Source organism: Falco rusticolus, chromosome 9 (genome assembly GCF_015220075.1).
Source record: "Falco rusticolus isolate bFalRus1 chromosome 9, bFalRus1.pri, whole genome shotgun sequence".
In the NCBI taxonomy this organism is placed as follows: domain Eukaryota; kingdom Metazoa; phylum Chordata; class Aves; order Falconiformes; family Falconidae; genus Falco; species Falco rusticolus.
This window is the reverse complement of record NC_051195.1, coordinates 21,953,232-21,980,847: the sequence shown is the minus strand read 5'-3', so window position 1 is coordinate 21,980,847 and position 27,616 is coordinate 21,953,232. Positions and strand designations below refer to the sequence as shown.

Genomic DNA, 27,616 nt, shown 5'->3' with positions numbered 1-27,616 from the left:
GGAGTGCTAAATTCGATTTTGTGCTTGATATTTTAAACATTTCTGACCTCTTGGTTTTTATTTTAAGATATTTTAAGGAGGGAAAATCAGTCACCCATAAAAGTTCAGACTTTTCCTTCTTCCCTAAATTTCAGAAAGGCTGTTCCTCTCTTTCATTTCTTTTTGTCTGTTTTTACAGTCTTTCTTTTCCCTATTCCATTCATTACATGCTCTAAGCAAAGGAAAAGGTACCAACAGTTCTGGAAGATTTCTGTCAGCTGAACTCAAAACAATGTCAAAAGAAGAAAGGAAAAGAGGAAATACTTTTGTCCTCCCAGTGTTGTCAGTAGTTTTGTGCACACACTTTTCTCTTGCTTCTCGCAGTTAGATTAAGTAATCATGCTCCTAAACATGTACAGCATTGCTGCATGCCCATTACAGATAGTTGCAATACTCCCTTGCAGCCCTAAAACTTAAAAGTGTTCATTTCTGCAGAACTTCCTACAAAATTGACGTTTAAGTTACATTTTTAATATGAAGAAAAAAAAAAAGACTTGCAGGATTAAAGGGCTGCAGGTTTGTACGAATTTCATATAAGAAATTATATAAAGCTTTTATTCTGTGTTCATGCTCAACCAAAAGTACACACAAGACTTTTTAACTTACTTGATTCTGCTATATCATTTCTGACATGCTACAATACTTAATGTTACACTGAAAAAAAGAGACAGAGGCTTAGTTACAATTTATGATGAATCTTTAAATGTTCTGAAATATTGGCCTGCACAAAATGACTTGATGAAGGAACATGATATAAAGAATATAAAATAAAATTGTACATTGTAATATCGGGGGGTGGTTGGGGGGGTGGAGTGCAAATTAAGTGATCTATCTCTGGCTGGGGCAGTCCGAAAATTGGGGAGGCAAAAATGAAACTCAGAAGCAGCACCCTTAAATTTTGGCTATCTGGAAATTTCAAGGCAACTCCTAATTCTTTAGGACAATAAACTAATGCCTTACACACACGCTTTTGAAAAACACTACGGGTTTCATGTATATCCTCCAGAAACTTTTCAAAAGAAAAAGTATCTTATTGACCTACCAAGTCATACCAGCTCACTATTTTTCTCATAACTATACTAAGAGTAATTTGTTAGGGTAAAGGTAACACATGGTAAATTTTCAAATACTGACCAATTTTAACCATTATACAAGACAGGAAAACATTTGATAATTACTTTCATAGTCAATGCTAATTCCAGTGCATCTGGAGAGTTAGTTTGGAAACCAATTAAATGTGACTCTAAATAAAACCACACAGTTAGAACAGTTAAATGCTACAAGCAAATATAAATTAAAATAAACGAAAATCGGAAAACTCAGGGCTGCAAGAACATGATTTAATGGACTGGTGAACCTCCTACAAAAGTTAATCACATTGTAACACTTAAAAATAGTCAAGCTTTCCTCAGCCTGGCACGCAACCAAATCCTATATTTAGAGACTTGCACTGCCTGTTTTTACTTGAAAGATTATTTGAAATTTTGCTTTCATGATAAGTATGTTCTTTGGCAATGATATGACCAAGCAATTCAGAGATTAAACCAATGAATATACACACTAGAAAAACTAAACCCCAAAGCTTTCTAAGTCACAGATTAAATATATTGCTTAAAATCTTCACATTTAGCTGGGCTTTCAAACATTTCTCTAATATGTTAATCTATTTTAAAGTTATTTTTGTAATTTCCCTAGACCGCTGGTTCTCCTTATAAGCCCAACTAATTAGAGAACATTAGAAGAACAGCAAACTTTGAAACTACCTATCTCGCTGGTCAGACCTTTAAAACTCTCTTGGTTGCATTCTGTTGTCTTCTCTTTTTCACATAAGAATAGTTAAAGGAAATTAATTTTCTTATATCAATAACAGATATCAAGGCCACAAGGTCTGTGTATTAGAAAAAAGACTCCTGACATGTATCACAAAACATGTCTGCATCTTCTTCTACCAGGCAGTCTTCAAAAAAGGAATCACTAATCTAGTCACAGAAGAACATGTATCATGAGAGACTGCAGTCAAAAGTTAGCAGGCCCAATACAAACCCCTATAATTTGTAAGCTCAGGAAAACCGTAATTTCTTATCCTAGTGGCAGAAATCTGAACAGTCAAATCTAAACGGAATCACCTATCAAAATACTAAATGGGCATGTATTAGAGACATGAAATGACCAATTCAGAAGATTTAGTATGGCATCAGGCTGAAAAAGATAAAAGGGCTTAAAAACACACCGGGATGCAACGTGTCAGGCACAAAAAAGTAAGAATTCCTTTCATAGAGAAATATCTGGAACTCTCAAATGATCAGTTTCTCCAAATACGAAAATGGTTGAAATGTTCCTCTGATAACAAGTATCAGAATTTCCACTGGGTTAAAGCACAAATGTTATTACTTTGAATATAAATATGTAAATTAATGCACAAATATAGCATTGCAAACAGGAAAGACAAGAGTACAGCTTTTGAAATTTCGTTTAAAAACTTACCCCATGTTATGGGTGGCAAGGAGCTTTTTAAACCTATTTCATCTGTGTGTTAAGCTCACCTAAGTTCAAATAACCACTGTAAAGCTGGGGGGAGTGTGGCGGCAGCCACATGCTGTGAAATACCTTCCAGTAATTTACAATTTTGCAACCCCTTAGGGTGTCAGCAGAAAGAAATTAATCCTGCCTAGTACTGTTGGTCTAAGACAGAAAAAACCTGCACAAATCTACAAATGCATCTATTCCTTCTTACGTCCCACAGGTCTGGACTTGAAACATCTATCTTGTTTTAAGGGGGTGAATGAATTTGTTTGTTAATGAACAGGTGAAAACCCAACTAGAAGCACATGGGATGATGACATTGACTTCAACACTGGCTGTCATTTCATAGCTTCTCACCATCTAAGTAGAGATGCAGCCTTTAAGAATTATTGTAACAGCTGATCATAAAATCTGAGAGACTGTAAGTGGGAAGAAAAGTAAGATTAAATTAAAATATAAAGTGAATATTATTCATAGAAGTTAACAATTTTCTGCATTTCTCATCCTTCTTAGATATCCCTTTCCAGGACAGAAGGAAGATATTCCCCAAGACTTACCATTTTGAGGAAAGTAAGGAGCATATCATTTAGCTTAAACCAAAAACAAATCCTAGCATCTCTTCTGCATGCAACTTTTAAAGCAGTGTTCAGTCAAGCTGACATGAGTCTGCCCTATCATGTGCATGCAAAAGATTAAAGGCAGACCCTGTGGATGCAGTGATCCAGAGAAGCTACAGTTCTTTCACCCTGATCAGGTATTAGTGGCTGACAAAACTGATACAGGCTGGTTAAGGAGCGAGAATAAAAGCACACAACAGGATTGAGCACATCTATGCCCTATTGGAAATACTCTCCCCTTGACACATCTTGTCTGACATGAAACTATGAAAGTCTTTATATCATTAGCATCTGTATAAGGATCTTAAGGGAGATAGTGATGAAAGCGTTACTAAAGGCCTCTCTAACTACCATGTAGACAACTTTCTTAATAAGCTTAGAGGGAAATGATACCACAAAGGCCCTATCAAAATGACCTTGTGATCACTTACAAGAAACTACATGAAGTTACAGAAATGAGCACAAGTAGATGCTCAGGAATAGCAGTTTAAGAGCTATTTTGCACTGGCAGACTGCACCTCATTCCTACACACACAGACCACACACAGTGGCAGTGACACCACTAAATGGTAACAGATACATTACTGATACAGATGCACACGTTGCAACCAAATACAAAAGCCTCAGTTTTCTCTGATTTTGCTTCATCTGCCACGTTATGATTCTCCGATTTTAGATTCTGATCAATTCTAATGGATTCTGACTTCACAATCCTAGCTGCTCGTAATGTTTTTACATAGATCTGACGAATTCAGAGTATGTTGTTAGGTAATGTATTATGCAGTAAGCAGTAGTCACGGACTCATGCTGGGTATTTGATTTACTTCAGAGGCTGTGATTTTACTCTTCCCCAAAGGCTTAATTCCTTTCCCTCATAGACTGTCCTCTCCTGGCAATAAAACTCTCTTTCTTCTGGTCTCATTGTTTTTCCTCCACCTCTAATTTTCCTACAAGTTGTCTAAAGGTACAGGAGACTTGAAAACTGAACTTCAGAAGCTGGTATTTTTAGTACAGGAAAGGCATAATCTACAGCACAGGTTGTGGGAAATCATACCCTATTCTATGAGCCTTCATGCAGAAAACATGACAGTGGTGATTTAGGTAAAGCGAGATTCCTTTCTAGGCTTTTTACAACAAAATCCTGTAATGTAATACCTCATCAGCATTTGAAGCAGTTTTCTTGTATACAGAAACACAGAATCATGTAGTTGTAAGGGATCTCCAGAAGTCGTTTAGTCCAACACAATAAGCCTTACCAACATCTGTAAAACTTAAGCTTTACATCATGAGACTTGCAGGGTTTATCACCTTATGAATTTAAATAAAAACAGAAGCTTGTAAGAATTCACTGATATTCACAGACAGAAATCTGTTAGGAAATTTGTGTCATCATTATATTTGATAAGCAATCAAAAGTGACAGTTTGCTTCTTAACACATTTAAAATACTTCTATACCATTAAAAGAAATGCCTAGATTCAGTAGACTGGTTCATATATGCTGTCTCTGTCTCTCTCACTTGTCTTACAGTTTTGCCTTCCTTTGTTCTGTAGTGGACAGATGCTATTGGATATATACGACAGGTATGAATTTACATTTATTACATAAATAGAAACCCAAATATTTCCATTGTACAATACAATCAAAGAAAGTCCTCCAAAGCTCACTTTTCCAAATAGGTAGAACAGCTCCATCTTAATGAGTAACTTACTTTCTTTAAGCATTTCTTTTCTCATTTAAAAAAAAAAAGCAGATGACAGAGGTATTTCACACTGTTTGCAAACTGCTTTCCTTATTGGAGCTTATATATACTGTCTCCATTTTAGGAAAGACCTAAGGTCCAATGATACCTGAACATCTGATTAGGGATTGGTTTGTCCACTGCCATGTAATTATTTATCCATACTTTCCTTCTCATTTCCTTTCATGCTGCCATCTCCCCTTGATACCAACATGTTCATGTTGGAGATTTCAAACAGTGCTGATCAAGTGACACAAAAATATGGCTACAAAAAACAAACAATGGGTTTGTGTGAAAAAAATTGGGTAAATATAAAAAACATGAATAAAAACTGCAGTTGATTTGTTTCCTCTCCTGAGCCCCATCAGGTCAACAACTTATTTAACCACAAACTGCATTTTTTAAGTCTGTAAAAAACTGTCTTTCACTGAACATGAATGTGATCCTGCTTGCAGATTTTGCAGTTGACACATTGATCTCCAACCGAAAGTCCATTTCACTTTTTTACCTCCTATGCACCCACCCTTGATAAATAGTACACTGCACAATGCAAATAATTCAGATGTCCTGTCTTCAGCAAAACCTCAGCTCTTTTATTGGACTGCAATAGACAATAAGGTGGGCTGAATTTTATTTTCAAGTTTCCCGTTTGAAGCTTCTTGTTTCCTGTTGGTCTTTTGTAAAGAACTTCATGCATCAGTTCTCCTCCTGTCTGGCTGGGAGATCCCCATGATCAGACATGAAAGAACAGCAGGGAATCTAATACACCTCCAACTGCCCCAATTTAGACAACACTGTGTAAAATAAAAGGTATTTGAAATACATCCGCTACACTTCCAGCCTTATCCTTTCTAGCTTTTGTTCTTTTAATCTTCAGTATGCTCCTCAAATCCCCACAGGCTGCACTCCTACAGCAGTGCTGTCAGGAACTCCAGCTGGCAGACAAAGAGCCATTCGAATGGCAGAGAGTGAGAGCACTTCAGAGTGTGAATACTGCCTCCCTGTCCGTAACAGCCCTCCCCTCTTCAAGAGAAAAATCTTTCATTGCCCTTTCTCTGTATCTCCTTGGGAAACAAATTCCCAAATGTTACTTAAGCTCCTAGTGGAACCCCTTTTTATGTTCAGCCTTCCCACTCAAGCACAGAAATCTCTTGTCTGCAGCAGGAGTTATTCATGGGAGTGTTTGACCTATCTGTTTTATACCACAATTTACTTATAACCTTACCTATATTAGTGAAAAGGGAACAAAGGGAGGGTCTTGAATGTGATCAATCACTTGTTTAGAATAGATGAGCAGACAAGAAACATTAAGTTTTTAGTCTCAGGAGAGGAAAAAAAGAAAAAGCCCATTTAGAAAGTCAAGAATGGGAAAACCACTTCAATAGCTTTTCACATGTTAGCTAGACTATTTCTAGCATTTTAATATAGGCACTAATAAATATGCTTTACTTTTACCTTTCTTCTTATCAACATCATAAAATAAATCTCCAGACCTTCCAGTATTACTATCATGTTAACTGGCAGTGTGGGGGAGCTAATAATCAAATCATGTAATTATTGATTTTGGTGGATCATACATGAATGAAATAATGGATTTAACTATAAAATACATTCAAATAATAAGCTGATTAGAAACAAGATTAATTCAGTTGTGAGGGACCTCTGGAAGTTTGGTCAACTTTCAGCATCCAGGTCATTGCTTATGTCTTATTCCATTAAGCAGCCCATACCTTCATCTTCTACTGTGAGTAGTGCTTTCCTCCCCTTGACTGACACTGGGCTCAGGCAGCTAATGATCCTGATACTGCACTTACCCTTTATTATTGCATATAATTAAACCCCATACTTTTTTATTAAAAAACCCTGAGGCAACAGTAGCTCAGCACCTTTTCCATATACTTTGCCACTAGCTTCTCTGTCTCTGTAGAGCACGAGGGGCCATATCAACTTCAGTTCTGAGGCAAATAATCTCTTGCTGTATTTTTCCCCATGCAGAATGGGAAGCCGACATTCAAAAAGGGAGACACCACAAACCCACAAATTTTACTGTTTTTTAAATCTTTCATATCACTGCTTACTCTGGTGAATTTCAAGTTTCTGTTTGAAATTAATATAGTAAAAGACATTCTGAAAAGCAAGCTTGCCAGTCAGCAGCTTAATTCCTGGTAGTGAAAACACATGACAGAATAAGGAGTATCTTCTTTTATCAGGCTATTTTCATCTATAACAGGCCTTTATATTTAAACCACATTACGGCTTCTATACAAAATGTATTCCCATACAAACCTCTCCTACAGTTGCTGTGGTTCTAAGGTACTGTGAAGCACAACACAACAAAAGCTATTTCAGTTTTTAAAGAACAATATCCTCAAACAACATAGCTACACCTCAGTGCTCATCATCATTATTTCAATAATCTCACTGAAGGCAGAAAAAGTTTCAAATGCCCAAATCACTCTTTTCTATACTATCTATTTGCATTTGTGAATATGAAACAGCAGAAATTACGTCCAGTACTTGTGCTGTAAAGCAAAAGATTTTTCTGTCCACGGACTGGGAATTAGGACTGGCAATAAACATGACAATAAATCATACAACCAGTTTCTGTCATTCAACAACTGTGCATAAGCTATCACAAGACTTCATTAAATATTTTCATTTCAATACAACTTAGAAATTATACTAATTTATAAGACAGAGAGGTTCTGTTGCAATAACTTGTTTTATTCTAGTTCCATCTAAGCTAAAAATAGACCCAAGCTAGTGTTTGAAAAGCTTATTGCACCTTGAGGGCACTCAGCAAAACACAAAATGGGTTTTAAAGATATTTGGTACTGATCTGAAATATCACATTTGTGCATCTTAGGATGAAAAATGAAAAATGACCACACAAGATGAACAAAATGACAAAATCCAAAGCAATAATGCATTAATTTATGGAAACTTATTTAATTGCAGGGATCCTAATTTCTGTATGTCCGAGGCTTTAAAACAACCTTTGATCTTGCTGGTATTTCAGCACAGCATAACGAAAGTAAGCGGTAGGGGAACTGTAATCTTTGTCAATGCTGATAAAAGTTAATTCCTTTGAAAATTACACCTGAGCTTGGACAGCTTCAGAGCAGTACCCACCTTCATATAAGGAAGCTTTTACAGTGTTGTGTCTTCAAAAACATTTTTTTAATGTGCTATTTTTAAATGAAAAAAACTTTCTAGTTATTAAGCATAGAGAAAAACAGTTCTGTATTTTAACCTTAAAAAGCGACTTTGTTAGCATAAATGCATCTGGCAATAGATAGTCTGCATTTAAACCTAAGTCATTTTGATGTGAGTGTGTCTAAGGTACAATAATTTTGTGCTCTTTGGGGTAATAAAATAAACAATTTAACCCTGCACAGTTAATAACTTACCCTTACTTGACCAACAAAAGCATTAGCTTCCTCTTCCACTACAGACAGGTTTTTAGGTAGAAACATATCAAAAACTGGTCCGTTGTCATTTACATCCGTCACCACAATATTAACAGTAGCAGTTGAGGTCTACAGAAAAAGATAACATTATGAACAAATTATCTTTATTTTACAATTTCACAGATGAGAACCGATCAGCAACCTTACTGACGTGTATTGGACCCATCCAGTACAGAAACACAGGTAAAAAGGTTGTTGATGTTTTTTCACATGTTTTTGTGAAACAGGTAGGATTATTCATTTGAAGAGTTTCTTTTTACCTTTCTTGTAAGACAAAACAGGGTCAAGACTGAATAATATATTAGAGATGCATGAAGGACATCAGATACGTTTTTTCTTATATGGTATTTTGAGGATTTAAGGATCTTCCATTCTGGGGGGGGTGTGGGGAATCTAGAAATATAAAAATGTGCCAAAAATACAAATCCAGAAAGAAATTACTTATTTTACTAATCAAAATATGCTACCGTGATGATTAGCTTAGACTATTAGTCACCCTCTTTGCTGGCACAATCATGCTACCCAGCTCAGCTGGCCTTAGCTCAGAGATCTCTGTATCATCCTTCACCCACATCATGCTGACGTCCTATTAACCATTACCACGTGAACTTTAACATACAGAGAGGTGCCCAGCAGGAACAGCATAACTCAGTATATTTAACACATAAAATTTCAACAAAACATGTCTGTGCTCCCTACTGAAATTTTCTATTCAAATTGAAGCGATTGGAGAGTGAAATACTTTGCCGACCTTCACAGCTTGAGTCAGATCCCTTTTCACTGGTTCTGTATACTGTTTCAGACACAAAACACCACATTATTGTACTTTATAAATTATTGTATTTTAGATTAATTCAACACATGCTAACACTTTTACTACCAGAGATACTTTTTACTCCATAAATTCAAATCCAGCACAACATCAAGTACCATTGAGAACTGTAGCTTCAAGTTTATTACAGTTTAAGATTGTAATGGAAACAGATACATCAACTAACACTAGCTATTTCATGCAGTTATTTATTTCAGAATATGCTGAAGCACTGCATCTCTTCCCTGTTTCTCAAGTTTAACAGTTTTGCACTGAGGTGAAATACCTCTGTTTGAGCCTCATGAATTTAAACATTGTGGCAAGAGCAACAAAAACATGCCTTTGTTTTTTACCCTATAAATAATAACTACAAAAAAGCGGAGACTAATAATGCAAGTTTCTGTGGCCTCTGACACAGGTTGCAAAAAGAAGGAATGAACAGTACTCTTCATCCACCAGAGAAAAGAGAAGCACTTCTAGGCAAAAAACATGTTGAGGAGGATTGAAATTATATACCAAGGACAGCCTTTCATTGCCAGAACAGAGAAGCATGGGCACAGACAGCGCAGGGAAGGTATAGCATCTTCCCCAGGAGCAAGATGCACTAATATCTGGCATGACCGATAGTGATGTAAATTGATGCTGATGCTGTGGCGGAGCAGTGGAGGGGCAGGCTAACCTGGTATTGTAACACAGTATCATTAGTGTATGAATGCTTCCTTCAGCATTTCATGCAGTTCGTATGGAAAGAAAATAAAATTATCTTACTCTAAAAACAGCCTGTTAAGCAAGTAGCATAAGGGAGAGAGATGCCAGAAAGAAACACACGTGAAGTTTAACACTGATGCTTTACTGCTGCAGAGTGCAAATGCTGGTTGTCCACTGTTTTGTACTGTTCCCCCAGTGACAGTAATATTGTAATGATGTCTATGCTGCAGCCACTGCTACTGTGAAGTGCAGTGTAAAATAAAACACAGGGTATTAAATCAGCTTTCCTGTGCTCTATTGAGATGCCTACTGATACTGAACTACTTTGCACTGAGCTACATTAGGGGAAATCTATATGACATTACAGTCACAGCAACTGCACAGTGCAGACATAATTCCTGAAAGTCCCTTGCTTTAGGCACAAGACTCACCAACCTGTTAGAAAGTGGCACCTCACAGGTTTCATAAAGAAACCTGTAACCATCCTCCCTTAAAAAACAAAAAAGGCTGAATGTAAACCTGCATCTTTGTATGCCTTTTCTGAAGCATCTTCTGGTGCAATACCACCCATGCAACAAACCTCAAGCAGTTTTACACCCTCGCAGGTCCGTGCACTAACTGCCCACAATAAATGTGGAATATTGTCTCATTTTTATTAAGGGGCAAGCTCCTTGTATCTGCCACATAGGAAAAGCACTTGCAAAGGACAACTAATATACTCACTGTCTTAATAGTATTTGGTCACGCTTTCATTGCTGTGTCACCAGTTCAGTCTGATAACTTACTCTCTGCAGGAGAGATCCTGTAACAGGTCAATCTCTTTCACCTTCCAAATCCCCAGACTCGGCAAGCAGCCAAGTCACCAGCACTGGAGTCAGCTGCCTCTTTTCATGGCTATAAACCTGGCTGGTGCATTTGCACAGTGTCCCATGTATTCACTGAAATGTGACCTGTGCTAGCAGGCTTCCTTTAGCAATCCCTCTTGATACCAGCACAGCAAAGAACAGATAGCAAACATACACAAGTATCATAAATAATACCCATGCACAACACAGCTCCTTCAGAGTGAGAATTTTTCTATGGTTTTTGTATGGAGGCAAATGCAGAAAACAGATCTGTTCCACAATAAGCACCACAGAATAACTACTTAATACTTAAAAAGTAATGAATACTGAGTATTTTGAAGCAAACAAACAAAAAGAGGCTTGCAGGCTGGCTTCTTATATTTGCTTACTTATTTGCTAATTGCTTCTGAAACTGCCATTCCCACATTCAATTTATATAAGGAAAATGTACTTTACAATTTATGCACCCTTGTTAATGCAAAACACACTCCAGAACATTTCCTCTGATGAGCGACGTGCACTGCATATAAATCAATATTCCGAACCTAACTTGATTCCACAGAATACAGGGTGTAACAAAACCTCTTAGATTTAATAAACTGAGAGAAATATGGCATAAAAAACATCGGCTTAAGACAGTGAGTAATTCTTATTTTGAAAAAAATCTCTTTTCCATTCAAGAAAATTTTAAAGGGATGTGTCTGATAATCTGCAGTGTGTTTACATCTGATGATGCTGAAGCAACCCACAGCAGCTCTCAGAACAGCTGTCAAAACACGCCTTAGCATCTGATAACTTCTGAATCAAAAAATTACTGTTCTGAGCTACTCACAGGTCTAAGTCTTGTACATAAGTGCATGCCAACAGGAGGGGCTCATGTACTTTAGATAAACATAGCAACACATTGTAAGGAACTCTTAGGAGCACTTCTCCTCAACAATAGTGTTTTTTTCTAAAGCCAAGCAACTCTTTGCCCTGGAACTGTGCTATTAACAACATGACCCTGCAGCAATACTTTTACAAAAATACTTGAACAAAAAAGAGAACTTTTTTTCTTTTTAAGCCTTCGTGAAACCCAACTGTTATAATAGTATTAGAAATACTGAGCTTACTGAAATACTGGAATAAATCTAGGAGTCATCTGAAGTTTCAAAGGAGACTCTGATTTCACCTAAGAGGAGACAGTCAAGGCAGCAGGGAAGGCTGAGCTCAGCTTAATACAACCTGGATTTTAAGATTAATTTTAAACTACTTTTTAACACTTTTACCAATGATGTAAAGGAGGTAATGAAGTACACTCTCCTCAAGTTTGCAGGTGACACCAAACTGGAGGAAACAGTCAATATGCTGGAGGCAGGGCTGCCATTCAGAAGGACCTCAGTCAGCTGAGAAATGGGCCAACAGGAACCCTATGAAATTCAGCAAGGATGAATGCGCAGTCCTGCCCATGGGAAGGAAAAGCCCCTCACAGGGATCTGGGCCAAGGCCTGTCTAGTCAGAAGCATCTCTGCAGGAAAGGCCTGTGAGTGCTGGCAAACAGCGAGTGGAGCAGGAGCAGCCGTGTGCCCTGGCAGCAACACAGGGCAGCAGCTCACGGGCTGTATGGACAGGGGACCTGCCTGGAGTCCAAAGAAAGGATTATCCCCTCTACTCAGCCCTCAGAAGACCACACCTAGATAACTGGGTAGTGTCAGGAGAGAAAACAAGTGTAAACTGTAACAAGAGAGGCTCAGACTGGACATAAGGAATAGCTTCTCCCCATGAGGACAATGACAGCATTTCAGCATGGTGACGCAAAAGGGTTTTCTATAAACTGTGCTCTAGCTTGCCTTCACATTGCAGACAGGTACTGGGAACCTGGTCTCAACAGCCCCTGCATAAGAACAGAATCAAGTTTTTGATGACTTTGTATCATTAGAAATGGGCTACCTGAAATATGCAATAAATCAGTTACCAGCCTGACTTGTGTATGTGAACGGTGAAAGCCGCCTTGAGTTATTCTACAGGTTAATTCTGTAATGTAGGATGGAACTTGTCATTGATGTTGAGGGATTCCAGGTCAGACTAACCCCCAAGACTAATGAGAACTGGAAAAATTTAAGAGTGTTTGCTTGGCTTAGTTTTGCAAGAAAAAAAGAAAGTTTGTGAGGATTTTATAAGAAGGGAGAGAGGAAGGTAGGAGAAGAGACATTTGGAATTGTTTCACAAGTCTTCTGTTATCTAAGAATTTTTAGTATTTTTCAGATTGATGGCAATACTTTTACTCATCCTAAGCATTCTGCCTTATCTGCCAGCTGACACAGCCACATGGGATAGTGCTCCACTTGTTACCAAGTCTCAAGTCACACTTAAATTTTCACTTATAAATTAAAAAAGTAGTATTTTGCAAAGGAATAATATTTTGAGATGCCAAACGGGAGAATTATTTTATAAAATTAAGTTCTCTGTTCTTTCTAAACTTCCATGGGTACTGAAATAAGTTCCTGTAATAAGATCAACATTTCAAATAATCCTCATTTTTATATTAGGCACAATTTACCAAACTATAAAAAGTGGATGAATTCAGTGGCAGGATCACCAAGAGAAGCATTCAAAATGAACTCTGGGTTAGCAGCCATGCCCAGTGTTCTCTTCCATTAAATCAGAAATGACAAACTCTAAAATGGAGAAACAATATGGGAATACTCAAAAATCTTGCTATTTCATCTGAATACAGGCAATATCCGTTATCCCACTGATGGAACAATGCCAACCTTTTACACAAAATGGTAGTCTGTTGGCTACCTTTATTTCTTTGAGATGCATAGAGCAGCAGTTCTGCCATTAATGTCAGAAATGGCTATAATCACAGATTATTAAATAAAATCAACATTTTTATATCCCCATTAGATGGCTCCAAAGACTTACTTGAGCTCTCTGCAAGCCACAGCTTAAAACTGATGTGCTATTCTGAAATAGCCTTTATTAGACAACTATTATAAATTACTGTGGCTTATTCAGAACTGCAGCATGGAGCACTATTGGTAACTTCATGATCATCCATCTTGTGGATAATGTAAAAAGTCACCAGCAACACTAAAATCACATTGATTAAATAATCATTGCTTAGAAGTTATGTTCAGGGCTAGCTATAACCTCTTTTCAGTCTGTCACTGCAACAGAAAACATGAAAGCAAGTAGATCGTGGGTCATACCCTTTCTTACAGCAGCTAGTAACTATATGGGACACTACCCTTCAGGTGAGATGGACCACAGGTAGCGAATACATGCTTTGGGGATAAAAAGTGCACTGCAAGGAGGACAGAAGTAAACATACTGCAAAAGGGTCACTATATTTTGTGTGATGCTCAGTTTCTTGTATCGTTAGAGAAGCCTACCATTTCTTGTTACCATTTTCAACTGCAGGTAGCAGCGGCTGCCTGAAATCGCTTCTACTGTCACATAACCCCCACTTCATTTCGTAGGTCACTAGCTTAAATTCTTCAGCCAAGGAAACCTTCAGCACATAGACAGAGAAGTGGTGAGGCTTTTAACTTTGTCACAACATTACATTGAAATTTTTCAGTCAATAATGAAGAGCATGAGGAGCTCTAAGAGTATTCTTGCCTCTGACTATCAAAGCAGAGAAAATTATATTCAAAGACAAGTTCCAGTTTGGTGCCCATTTACTTCTGCAAAGCCAGCTTTCTTGTTTTGTTGTGCAGTGGGGGGGAAGATAGCTGCATTATGTATCTCATAGCCTCAAGATTCAAAGAAAGATTTATTCTCTCTTCATTCACTGGTTCTCACACTAAACAGTGCAACATGCATCTGGAACCTATGTCCCAGCTCCCTACAACATTATTGTCCTCTTTGCTTGGCTCTAGTCTTATACCACTGCAAGGTGACTTGCATATGACAGAGTAAAATTAAGTCAATGTTTAGAACTATGAGCAGCAGGAAGCAGATTTTTCCTTGCAAAGCTTGGGGAAAACAAATAGAGAAATAGCTGTTTGAAGAAAAGATGTTTGAAGAAAATCACCTGCAGGTAGAATCTTTCAGTTTGCCCCCTTGATTGTATACAGGCTATTTTGTTCATTACATACTTGAAAAATGAAAGCAAATAGTTTCACAAATTTCTTAAGGAATTATGGAAAGTTGCAGTGTTTTGTAGAGGATGCTAAAAGAGACCGTAAACCAGCACTCTCTCATGAACAGAGTGGCTGTTTTACTAAAGCTCTTGACATATGTTTAATTACCACTAAAAGTCTTTAAACAAACTTGAGTAGGTCCCCAAAGTAATGAAAGAGAGACCTAATTCACAACTGGTTTTGTGCATCAACTGAATAGATACTCCTCTTGCAAATACCAAGATAATACAGTAAGGATTAAAAAACTGCCTTGACTCTTTTAAAACTAGGCATTTCTACAAAAGATTCGGCAAGTATGGCTTGGAAAGGAGTGTTGAAGCTATTGCTGGAAATTCACGCAGGGGAAAAAAGCATTATAGCCTCAGATCAGGCATTTCCTATTTATTACTGAAGCAAACCGTGTTTACTTCTCTTTTATAATAAATGTTAAGTCAAACAAAAGATCAACAGCTGCAATTTATAGCTTTCTTAGGGCCACTAAAATAGTTCTTACATATATAATTCTTCCCTAAGCAATAAATGTAACGTTTACATTGCCTCCACAAATATCTTTTGTCCTAAGAATGCCAGGCCCTGATAAATGTTATAGATGATAAATTTGAAGGAAATTTCACTTGTGACTTATTTTATTTGTACCCAGCCATTTAAATTGAAGTTGGGAATTGATGAGAGCATTTATGCCTTAGAGAGGAAACATTCTTAGCTCTGATGTCAAGCAGGTTTATTAATTTAGACAAATGCTATCATCTCTAGATATAACTAGCTTGCAAATAATTATATTTGCAAATGGGGCAAAGTCCAAGGCCTTATTGGATCAAAAAAGAAAGTGTAAATAATGCTTCTGATCTACATATCAGGGCTTACCTATATTCCATTCAAGAAGACTATACTTAAATAATGATATCCAAAATAATAGCTATTCTTTATCAAACAGGGAAAACAGCTGCTCAGATCTCAAAATACTGGGAGTGACAAGTACCAGAATAAAATATACGTGAATTATATAACAGGTAAATTGCTATGCTGTCCAAGCTCAGTGCTTCAGGAGAGTGATAGCCTGAAGAGTGACGTTGCTAATGGGAATGTAATATTTATTGGTAACGGAGGGGGACAATAAAGTGCCAAATTCGAAAAAAGTGATGGGTAAATATGCACAACTGTTTAGGGCTTTGTTCACTAACCTTTTTGAATGCACAGAAGCTGCATAACCACAACAACAATGTCCACCGGGCCATGGGGAAGAGGGAGCATGTTATTTTTTTCTGGTCTGTCCCTATCAGCAAGGCTGCAAGCCTCAGGTATTTTCAGACCTTGTTTCCTTCCAGTGTAGGGCATGAGAACTTTAAAAGCAGTTTCTACCAACCCTCTCCCTCTACACCTCTCCAAGTTAGAAAGAAGAAATGGCCAGCTGGACTGCAAAGAAATTTAGGAGAGAAGAGACTGAGGCTGAAGGGAAAGACAAGGCTGGAGCCTGTCAATAATTACACTAATGAAAATAGATCAGAAAAAGCCTGGGGAGGACACAAAGATAAAAGCTGTCAATCACACAAAAATAAATCCCCAAAAACTAAGACCTCACACATTCAAAAAGAAAATATAGAAGATGAGAACTTCAGTGGGAAAGGAAGAGAAAATCATGTACACATTCAAGAAATGCCCTTGACAAACACATGGGACTGACTGGATAGATCTCCATGTCATGCCAGTCACCAGCCCTGTGACCTCCCAGGCTCCAACCCTACATATCTATTTGTAGAGGAGAGAGAGTATTGATCTGCTGTCCAAGCAGCCAAAAAGCATCTCAATAGCATAGGATCAAAACATTACTGTTCCTACAGGATGAACCAGCAGCAGCTGGTAGCTTATATCCCAAGCTATATAGCTCAGGCTAGACAACCCAAATTTAGAGCACACTTTGTGCTACGCATCACCTAATATAGTTGGAGGCTAAAGTACGAAGGAGGCTACATTTGTCATGCAGCTGGCCAGAGACAAAGCTGTGGAAAAATGGGTCTGCATCTAAACTAAAAGCTCAGGATTCAGTGTCTTAATTGCAAATGGATAAAGCTGTGGCATCTCTACCAAGGTCTTTATATCATAAACCAAACCTGAGAACTTAAAAACAGGTAAGGAACATGGGCTCCCAGAGCCTTCAGCTGCAATTCCCCTAGCAGTCCTGCATAGTTTACCTATTTACTCAGAACTAGAGACTTCACTGCTGTGATAAAAAGAGCAGAGGTTTCTTCTAATCTACGAAGAAAGGCACACTCAGCTAGAGAGGGGTCTGGGGCAAGGAGCTTCTGGGGCAAGTGCATCTACTCTTGAGCTCTCCAACTTTGCACAAACAGTGCTGACTGAAAAGCAGTCTGCCCATCTTACATTTTCCAGTCTAACTAGAATTCACAACCAAGGTATTTACTATCATGACTGTGATATTACTTAATATACACAATAACAAAATTTATACTCAATGTTACACTATACATCACTGTTATTGTGAACTCTGCTGCAAGATCTATTGTAACATAGTTCTACTTAAGCTTTTTTTATTTATTATTATTATTTATTTTAGGATACAAAAAGCTTCAATAATCCTTGATGCAGAACTGTTTCTCACCCTAAAATAAACTCAGTTTTCAAAACAGTACTACAATCTGCTCAAAACCTTTGTTTTAAAAATGTGATCAATCTTTATGAGGATTTTTCTTTATGAGGATTACTTAAATCACCCCTTCCCTGTTAGCAATTGAAATCAAAGTCTTTATAGGGAATATTATCCATGCAATGCAAGCAGACAAAGTTGCACAAACACTGGAAGTTTGGGAGTCTCCTGAAGCTCACCCTAGAAAAAGCTGGGGCCTGGAGAAAGCCTTCTGTCACAGAAAATGAGATCTGGCAGGACAAATTCCTCTTGTGCAAACCGAGATTTACCGATCAGTACAAATTTTAAGGCTTTCTCATACAAAGTACATAACTTGTCAGCAAAATAGTAATAGGCAGTGCTTCTTTCTAGTTGCAGTTTGTATGGTTGAAAAGGAAATAATTGGAGGAGTTCTTTTAGATGACGAAGTACAAAATCATTTATCTGTTTATACTGTTCCTTTCCATCTATTTAAGAACTATTCCTTTCCACTGCACCCAACAGATCAAAATAAATGCACTACATTAAGGTAGTAATAAAGTTCCACAGTATGAACAGGCTGCATTGATTTTAAAATTTTTTGGCAATCTTGTTTTACTGAGTACAAAAATGTCAGTAAAGTAGAAGCCTTTTTCAATACAAGCATTTTTGTACACAAAATCTCAGTGCAATGTTTACTGAAAGAGGCATACATGCTTTATTCTTGATAGATAATGGAGCTGATGTGGAGCAGATACAGGTAATATTTACAGGAGTAACAGAACATTTACTGTAATTAATTAAATCTCTGTACATTATTCAAGTAGGAAATCTCTGTTTAAATTACCTTGATCTAGTTCTACCTGTTGCTCTAAGGAAGGTAATTAGTTCAAGTGTCATGGGAGATAGACTTCAATATTTCAGTCATCTTAGAAGATCATTAATAATTTTAGACCTTCTAACTTACATGATGAAACACAATACATGGAAATAAGGCTACTTATGGCTCTCTTGGTGGATGAATACCCTCCTGAAATGCTGGTCTGCTCTGATGAAGAATGAGACACTAATATGAAGTATGGCATGGTATTTGTGTCTACACAAAGCACACCGGTGTGCCTCACGGCCCCTGGGACAGAGACACTATTAGGCTGCCCTGGTCTGACTCATCATCTAGGATCACAAATACAATGGTATTTATCCTGCTTTCATTTAAAGCCTGAGGCAATTATTTAGCTAGATCATAAGGTGAGCGTACACTAGTTTTCAACTGTTGATCCTTCTAAAAGCATTGTTGTGACTGAGAAACTACCATGACCTTCTGTGAAACACCATACTTCTCCATACTGTAGCCAGGAATATAGTTTTCAGAGTTTCTAAATTCTACGCCCCACTGATTTAATCTCCTGTACTGAGTAACTGCAAATCCATGAATGTTTTAGCCACATTTAAAGGTTAAATATTGCAGCATCTCACTTCTTTGCATCAGACTTCAGAGTGAAATTCAGAATCTAGTGCTGTGTACTCAGAACTACATACAGAAAGCACGCCAAAAAAAAAATCAAAATGTTTTAAAAAAAAGCCAATTCAGTCTGTGCAGTCAGCACCCAGCTGCTCTGGGCCAGCTCAGCCCACCAAGACAAGTTTTCTTGCAGATGCCTTTCTAAAGGTTGTCTGATGGTCCTGTGTCTTGTCAGGAAACATGGCCCCAAACCAGTTTTGGGGCCTGCAATGCTAATATTATTCCCATTTTTTCATGAAGAGTTCATTGCGGAAGAAACGGGCAGAGTCTGAGATTCATGGCTTTTAGAGAAACCCTCCCAGAGCTAGGTCACCTCTGATCTGTCCTATCCAGAGAATCTCAGACTATACCCTGAACAGCAGAAATTTTTAAGAGTATCTAATTACTAACTCCCACATAGCTTTATAAACAAGGCACTGAGCTGTTCCGTTTTGCCAAAACTTGGGCAGAAAACACATTTTTGAAGTGCTGGGTGAATATTTTCTCAATCAGACATTTGTATTTTAGGTTTGAGTTCTGCTTAAATCACACAATACACACAAAGAGAATACAATGGAGCTTTCAGTTTTATCTATATGAATTAACTGACACATACACACTCACACAAGCCAATAATAAATAGCACAGAAGGCTTTTTCTTTCTTCTAAAAAGTCATGTATGTTTTTTTCTAACTTCTCCCCCTGAAATGCAGACGTGAATTCTTGCCTTGAAATCCCATCCAAACAAACCACAATTTGTGAAAACAATTTGAGCTTGATATATTTTTCATTTGCCTATCATTTGTCTGCTCATCTACAACTAAGTCTCATTACTAAGGAAATAAAAATATTTTCCTGACTACTCAATTAATGCATACTTAATTGTTTGTCGTGTCATATTGTTGACAGTGATGGGTGGTAGGTCATGCTATTCCAAGGTCAGAGAAAAACCACAAGCCTGTTAATGCTCCAGGTTATAACTCAGAACAACAACAACAACTTGGAAAGCATAGCTGAGCATTTTAAACAACCAAGAGCATCATAAGGCATGCAAAAGTGATGAAACCGTGTCAGCCAGGCCACACTACTAAATGGAAAGCTGTATTGGTTGGTGATGGCATAACTATGTCTGTATTAATTTTGATGGAATAAGCAGTCCCCAAAAGTCAAAAGGTGTCAACATGACTGTCACCACACAACATTAAGCAGTTAAATAAGCCTTGGGGCTTAGAATACAGAAACCTCAACTACTTAGTGCCATAGCAATATTGCTAAAAGTCTCTTAGGCCCTTTATAAATGACACAGAAAAATGACCAGAAAAAAACCCACCATTAAACCACCAAAAATTTAAAGTGTGCGGGACCACAGACTTTCCACATGCAAAAATGTGTTCAACACACTTCACAGATGCTGGTGGGGAACAGTTAGTTTTCTCTAGAGAACACCAGGGATAAAAAGGAGGGCCAATACCACACTGTATACTGTGTATGAGTCCAATATCCCATGGGGTTTACAGCAGAGTGAAGCAGGCAGGGCACAGGCTGTCTTGGTTTCAGCTGCCAGGGGCAAGAGTTTCAGTTCCTAGAACATCAGGAATCCAGTAACTCATGGGTTTAGAAAGGCAATGATTCATACCACCAGGCTTATGGGAAAGGCTCCTGCAAGAAACATTGCTCCCCAAGAGACTGGGGCTTAGGCTGCTGTACACCAAGCAGAAGGGTGATCCCATGTGGGCAGTGTCCTGCTGCCCCGTATGCTGACCTCCAAACTCCTGGAGATACCAGAAATGGAAAGACAGATCAATTTTGGCAGGTCTCCCTGGACCAAGGAAGACATTGGCAGGGCTGGAGATAGCAATCAGTATGCGAACACCAGTCTTTTATTTAAGTCTTCAGATTTCACAGCTGGAAGTTAAGAGATTAAAACAATTCAACCCACAGCTATTAAAAAATGGAGAGTAGTTCACAAGTAACAAAATTACAATATTAAGATGAATCACTGAAGATAACCATAACCAGATTTTTAATGGAAAAGGTGTAGGATCTGTTACAGTTACTCCATATTGTCACTGAATTGCATATAGTTTTTTGGGGAAAAAAAAGATTGAGTAAACACTGAGATGGAAGGCAAACCTTGTAAGCTGAAGACGCTAAAATTGGGAAAAGGGCATGCCACAGAAAGAATACATAAGATTTTCTTCTGCTGTTGTGAAAACAGGGTGAGCAAGGGGTCCAAACCACAGAGCTTTCATGATTGCTCCATAGCAAACTGTCAAAGATTTATCTGTTTCAATCTCAAAGCTGAACATGGCCTCCTAGAATAGCCCAGATAATGTGGATATATAGTATTTTAGATCTGCCCTTATACACTGTAATTTTAAGGTCAGATACACAGAGACTTCTCCTCTATCTATGCTATTCCATAGCACAAATCCACAGCAGAACTGCTGCATTCCCACGTACCTTGCACAATCCAGCTGTGGTGAATTCCCCCTGTTGGGATTGCTTCAAGCTTTCAGAAAAACTAATTCCATTGCCTCTGCCTGATGAATAAATACATATCCTTAAATAGCCCTCCATTTTTTAATATGGAAATTGAAAATCACAATTTTGTTACACTAAACAGATGTGAGCAATAGTTTGTTGGTTAGATTGTGGCGTCGCTGCATGCCTGATCAATGCAAACATAGAAGACTTAGAAATACCTTCCAATAAAAGGTTTTTTTAAGAAAAGTGGAATGGGGACTTTTCCAGAATTTTACCTGGACAGTGCTTTCACCTGTCAAATCTGAAAAAAGTGAAATGCATTTGACTAGATAAAGTACATATCTACAATATACCTGCCCACATAACTGATCTTTAGGAGGTGAGAAGGAAGACTGCTTTTTTAATAGCACTGAGAAAGATGCATATATCTGAGTAACACAAAACCTTGACTGCATTGGTTCTTGTTGAAGAACAAAAAGGTGTAAGTAGCAGCAAAGTCACTTTGTTTCAAGATCGAAGGACGTTACCATAGTGATACACATGTTTTACCTATACAAACCTTTCTAAGATAAAGGAAAGCTTGTTGCAGATGACAGTTATACTTGCTCAAGACCCATATAACAGATACTTCAAGTGTCTAACCATGTATCATAATAGCCCATTTTCTTAAACTTTCACAGGAAACTCACCCCATCTGGTCTGCCATCCGAGGCTGTAACAATCAGAATATAGCGATCAGTGCTTTCTCTGTCCAAGGGCTTTCCTAAGGCTAGCAGTCCAGAACTAGTAATAAAACAAAAACATAAAATGTTATCACAACAGTTTTAAGATATCTACAAGGACCTTTGTTCCACTACTTTGCATTACACAACTGTTTCCCTTTGAGCAAGTTAATACGTTTTTAGACTTTATTACAACTGAAAGCATGCTTTGGGAAGGTAAAGGCTAATAAAAATGATGAGCCGATTTCTAATGCTTTCTGCTTTGATACATGTATAAATTGGGATTAAAATATCAACCTAGTGTTCTACAGGATTCTATAAAAGATAGACTTACACTGAACACGTGACCCTAATTTGTTAGAAAGCTGCACTGCTGTAATAAAGGAGAAGAGAGAATCACAAGCAGTCTATTAATCACAGAGGAGTCCCGATACCAAACAGGATTGCAGCAGTGAACTTTGAGAGTACAACATGCATAGTCTTAAGTATGAGTCTCCTCAAAGTTTTATAGGGATAGGTTACTAAACTGCGCATCGTGTAATTTCAATAAAAGTGCTGCAATAAGCTAATGCCTTTTCAGCGCAAGCACAGATATACCACATTTCCTAATAATAAAGCATTAATATAGGCACAAATGTTGTGGAAAATTAATCAGGATATTGTGATTATTGATGCCCACTTTAAAAAGTTGATGAATGAAGGGCTATTAAGCAGCTGCTTACAGAAAGAATAAAACAAATACAATGTTACAAAAATCCTCTTTGAAAGCATTACAAATTCCTGTAATAGCTGACAAATAAAATAATTAGAACTTTTTCTTTAGGATTATTTCATTTCCTTATGCAGAAGTCTGGAAGCCACCTGGAGGTGTGCTATAGCAACACAGCAACAAGATCCCACCTTGGACTCATTAATTTTACATTAGGAAGCATTAGAAAAGTACTGTTGAGTCGACAATCCTAAGCAAGCTAAACTCTGCTTACCTGAACTGGTACAATATTGCTGTGACCAGCCCTAAAGCTCTGCATTTCATTTATAGGATTTTGGCATCTACTGGAACCTGGTCATGTATGTAACAAATTGACACCTCTTAAACACCACCCAATCCATAGGCTATTCAAGAAATATGCACCAACAAACATGGATCCAGGATGACATTTATCCTCTTGTTGCATGGCTAAGCAGCTTCTCCCATGAAACTCCACCAAACATGTTATGGTCAGCTTGCAACATTTCAGGAAAAGTGTAACAGCATGTAATTTTGCAGCCAAAATCCACACGAGCTACCATCTTGGCATGCTGTGACTTTTCACGTGTTACTCCATTTTTAATTGGCATATCAGACACAAGGATTTGTCAGACACAGCTATAAATTTTACTGTTTGAACCTACGTTTTACATTCATGACCTAGAACCTAAACACTCACTTCTTCAAAAAAAGATTTTATGAAAACAACAACAAAAAAAAAGCCAAAGCCAAAATAAAAGTCCCACTAAACTATGAGATCTCATTAGCTGTACTTCTTCAGAACGCTTGGATGTATATAATCTATAACTAGTGATGTTTTTTCCCTAGACTATAAATTTCTGTAGAGCTTCTGCTGTAACTTCATACTCTCGGAGAAGACCTCAGAAACTGGTTCCAGGCCAAGACTTTTTCCAGTGTTGTTTTCAGCAGAGACAAATACCAACACTTACTGGCAAGCTGTTACTGCAAGCAGTTTCTTCAAATAAATACTACAGAAATAGGTGAAAACCGTGAGTGGGAGCATAATTCTCCTGTAGGACTGAAAGCTTGGTAGACAAAACAATATTCAAACTCAGCAATCAAAGAAAAGAATATTTCTGGAGATGCTACATGCAATGTCCCACTGTTACACAACTATAACCTAGGCACGTTTCATGTCCGGCTTCCTCAAAAAAAGGAAAAGCTAGCAAATTCTTTGTACCTAAAAAACCTTCTGGAGGTTGGTAAAAAACAATGGGACACACACGTGTTGTGTATAGTTTTGTAACCCAGTGAATATGGAGCTGACATGTCCTGTCCTAAGCCACAAGTGCTCTGCCAAGCTACAACAGGGCCTCAGGACCTGCCACACTTCTTTGCACGGACTTGCCTCAGCCTGCTCCAAGGTTGATTTTAGCTTTAAACAGCAGTTCTCTAATGAGCAGGTACCCGATACGAATACAGTTTTAGCTTTTGCTTCCTTCTCTACAATTTTGTAGTGTGGTGCCTATCTTTATATATACATATATTTTTTAACGAAGAGGTAGCTATAACTTGGTTATTGTGCAGAGTGAACTACGTGTGCAGCAGTACAGGCACAGCCTCTAGCATAGCGAATATTCAGGCACAGGATGACACCAGAGGGCCTAGGCTACAAACACTTCACCATTGGCCTACCATTTTTAAAGAAACACAACCTTAGGAGCTGCCCAAAACCAGTCTGGGGTCACAAAGAAAAATAAACAAGTATCCATTTATGCAAAGCACCCCACATGCAGTAAGTTCAGATGTAAAATAGACTTGCACACAGACAGGAAGAAAAAAAGCACGGTACAGAGTGTGTCAGATGTAAATATGACTCAAGATGGACCCTAGAGTGAGGAGAATGAAACCTTCAGTATCATACTGCTCCTCCCAGGGCAGGACTTCAGGTGCTGAAGACTCAGCACAGACCCTTGCTCCAGAGAAAATTATTGCCCTGAATGACCCCAAAAGGAAAGTGAAAGGGTTAAGCACAACACCAGAGCAAGGGACAGACCCTAGAATGTTTATGCATACATTTATATATGTTTTTACATAAACTCATATATGTAGTATACAGTGATATAAATGTAGCTATATATATGGCTATAGTGATATATATTGATAGTGATATTAAAATACATGTGTATGTATACATATGTATGATTATACATATATAAATGTTAAAATTACACATACACATAAAATAATTTGCATTACACATATTTTATATTTACATAACACACACATACTAAAACATACCTATATTTGCTATTTTAGTTGTTTGCATTAGTGTCATAACAGGACTATTAAGTCTTTTGATTAGACTATTAATAATTAGAGTAACAGTAAAATCTTAGCATTGCCTACATACATGACCCACAAGAAGGCAATGAGTGTAGAAGTGGTAGGGTTTCTAGTAACCTATCCTGTAATTTGTGTGAGACAAATTAATAACACTGCTTATCTCACTGTAGACTCATATACTCTCTTCTGCTAAGGAATATACAGCTGAGCTCAATTAATATTTTTGTTGTATTACTAAAGACCATTCAACTTCTAAACTAACCGTTTTGTAGTTTATAAATAGCAGACAGTGAAACAGTAGTGACACTCCTGAGAAAGGCATTAGTTTCCTTTGAGCTGTAGGAAAGTCAGATGTATTATTAACTGACGGGAAATGCTAAACCATGCTCTGTATTTTAGTAATTCTCTTATTTCCAAGTGTTTCTGCAAATCAATTAGCTATCATAATAGATCATCTATATTTTCCAGCATTTGTTCAAGACACTGCAATGAAATACAAACAGAAGAATTTTTTAGGAAAGGGACAGTGAATAGAACATAATACTTACATAGTAAAGTATTATTTCACACACACAAAAATCAAAGTGGAGCTAAGAACAAATTATTGACAACAAATACTGCTTTACTAACACTGACCTTTAGCCATATGTATCCATTTAATTTCTCCAATATTTTCGGACTATCATATTGCCTTTTTTATCTCTTCCTTCCTACCGCTTGAACACTCACAATCTACAGTCTCCATTTCAATACATGAACATCATTCAAGAGACAGACTAATTTATAAAAACTACTGTCTTTTACTCAAGGATTCAGAGGTACTTACATTCATTTAATACCCCAGGTTTTAATCATCACCTTCCCTGGGGAACACAAGAAGGTACTGAATTACTACCGATTGTGCTCAGGTACTGCCAAAGAAGAAAGAACAAAACCATCTCACATCCTCAAATAGAGAATAAAAGAGATCTAGCAGGTAGATGTAAAACTGGTAATTTTCAGTACTCGTGTCACACAGGGATTAACTGATAGGCTCCAGGATGCAAGAAAATAATCCAGATGAGAAAAAGGAAAAGAATCATGTTAATGGCCTCTGCCTTAGCCTTAAAGTATCTAAAAATGTATTTATGAAACATTGAGATAAATTACTGCAGCCTTAACATGCCACTCACATTAACTATATGCTTTGTTTAACAGTAATCCTACCTTAATTTCTTATCGAGACATTTCAACATCTAGAAAAAAAACACGTGCAAAAGGCTGAAAAAAACTTTGCACAATTTCCAAGAAAACAGATGCAAGGAGAGCAGGAAGGAGAAAACACTTCAAAGAGCTCTTCTTGTTACTAAGAGGCAACAGATCAAAAAAAGACAAACACTAGCCTAAGTTTGTGCTGAAACTCTTAATGAGGTGTGATGTTCAGACCCATGAGGGGGGGACATGAGGCTGGCGTGTGTGTGTTGGGGGGTGTCAGGCTGCCCGTGATGGGCCCTAGGGGCTGGGTGGGATCAAGGAGGGTTCCCAGCCACCCCTGACAGGCCCTGGAAGGTGACACCTGCAACTGCTGCAAGACTGCTTGTGAACGCACAGGGGTGGTGCTGTGCCTGCAGCCTTCAGAGAAGGCACCAGATTTCTTAATTGTTTTCAGACCGAATTCACAGCTGTGAATTCACCTGCCACCTTTAACATCTTGACTTCTGAGTATTGCCACCCTTTTTACATCCAAAGCTGGACAATACAGAAACTGCCTAGGATCTGACTTTGAGAATACCTTCACACCACAGGTTTGGCAGGCCAGGAGTTGTCCTGAATTTGCACGCATTTTTAAGTTTCTTTGGCATGGAGAACTTTCAAGATTTTTATGGTGGGATGTGAACAGTGCTGTGATAAGCACGAACTACACAAAACAATTACCTACTGAGTAGCCCCCTTTTCAGAGGTTCTCTCACATAGCCAGGCACACTCTTCATTATTCAACTTCCAAAGGTCACAGAGTAGGTCAGACCGACCAAACTTCTCTGTGTTAAGGGGAGGATTGCTAGCATTGCTTGTGCAGAAAACCCTGCAAATCCACGCTGTTCTGGAGCTATGAGGAGCTATGACTCCCAACACTTCCTCTGAGCTGGTAAACAAAGCACACCTTCCCTGATTTGCACGGAAAACTCCAGCACTAAGCAATGAATAAAAACAGCAGCCCAACACAATTTCCTGGTCTTGCCAGCTCAGTGGAACAGTCTCCTCTCTCTAAACTGTCCCTTTCCTTGCCTAACAAGTCTTTATTATTAAAGGGCCCATCAATCCTGGTGGATAACATCAGCAGCATCTCTTGGGATTGTCAAGGCTTTTTT

General features: G+C 38.0%; 1 protein-coding gene across 8 annotated transcripts in view; it reads right to left on the bottom strand.

Annotated features, from left to right (window-relative positions):
• PCDH15 (protocadherin related 15) overlaps window positions 1-27,616 on the bottom strand; it is a 442,830-nt gene that overhangs the window by 134,724 nt on the left and 280,490 nt on the right. For all 8 annotated transcript variants that reach the window (XM_037400858.1, XM_037400859.1, XM_037400861.1 and 5 more), the window contains 2 exons: window positions 22,181-22,274; window positions 8,330-8,458 (listed from right to left, as the gene is read on the bottom strand). In XM_037400858.1, the coding sequence (XP_037256755.1) occupies window positions 8,330-8,458; window positions 22,181-22,274 (223 nt within the window). The remainder of the gene's footprint in view (window positions 1-8,329; window positions 8,459-22,180; window positions 22,275-27,616) is intronic.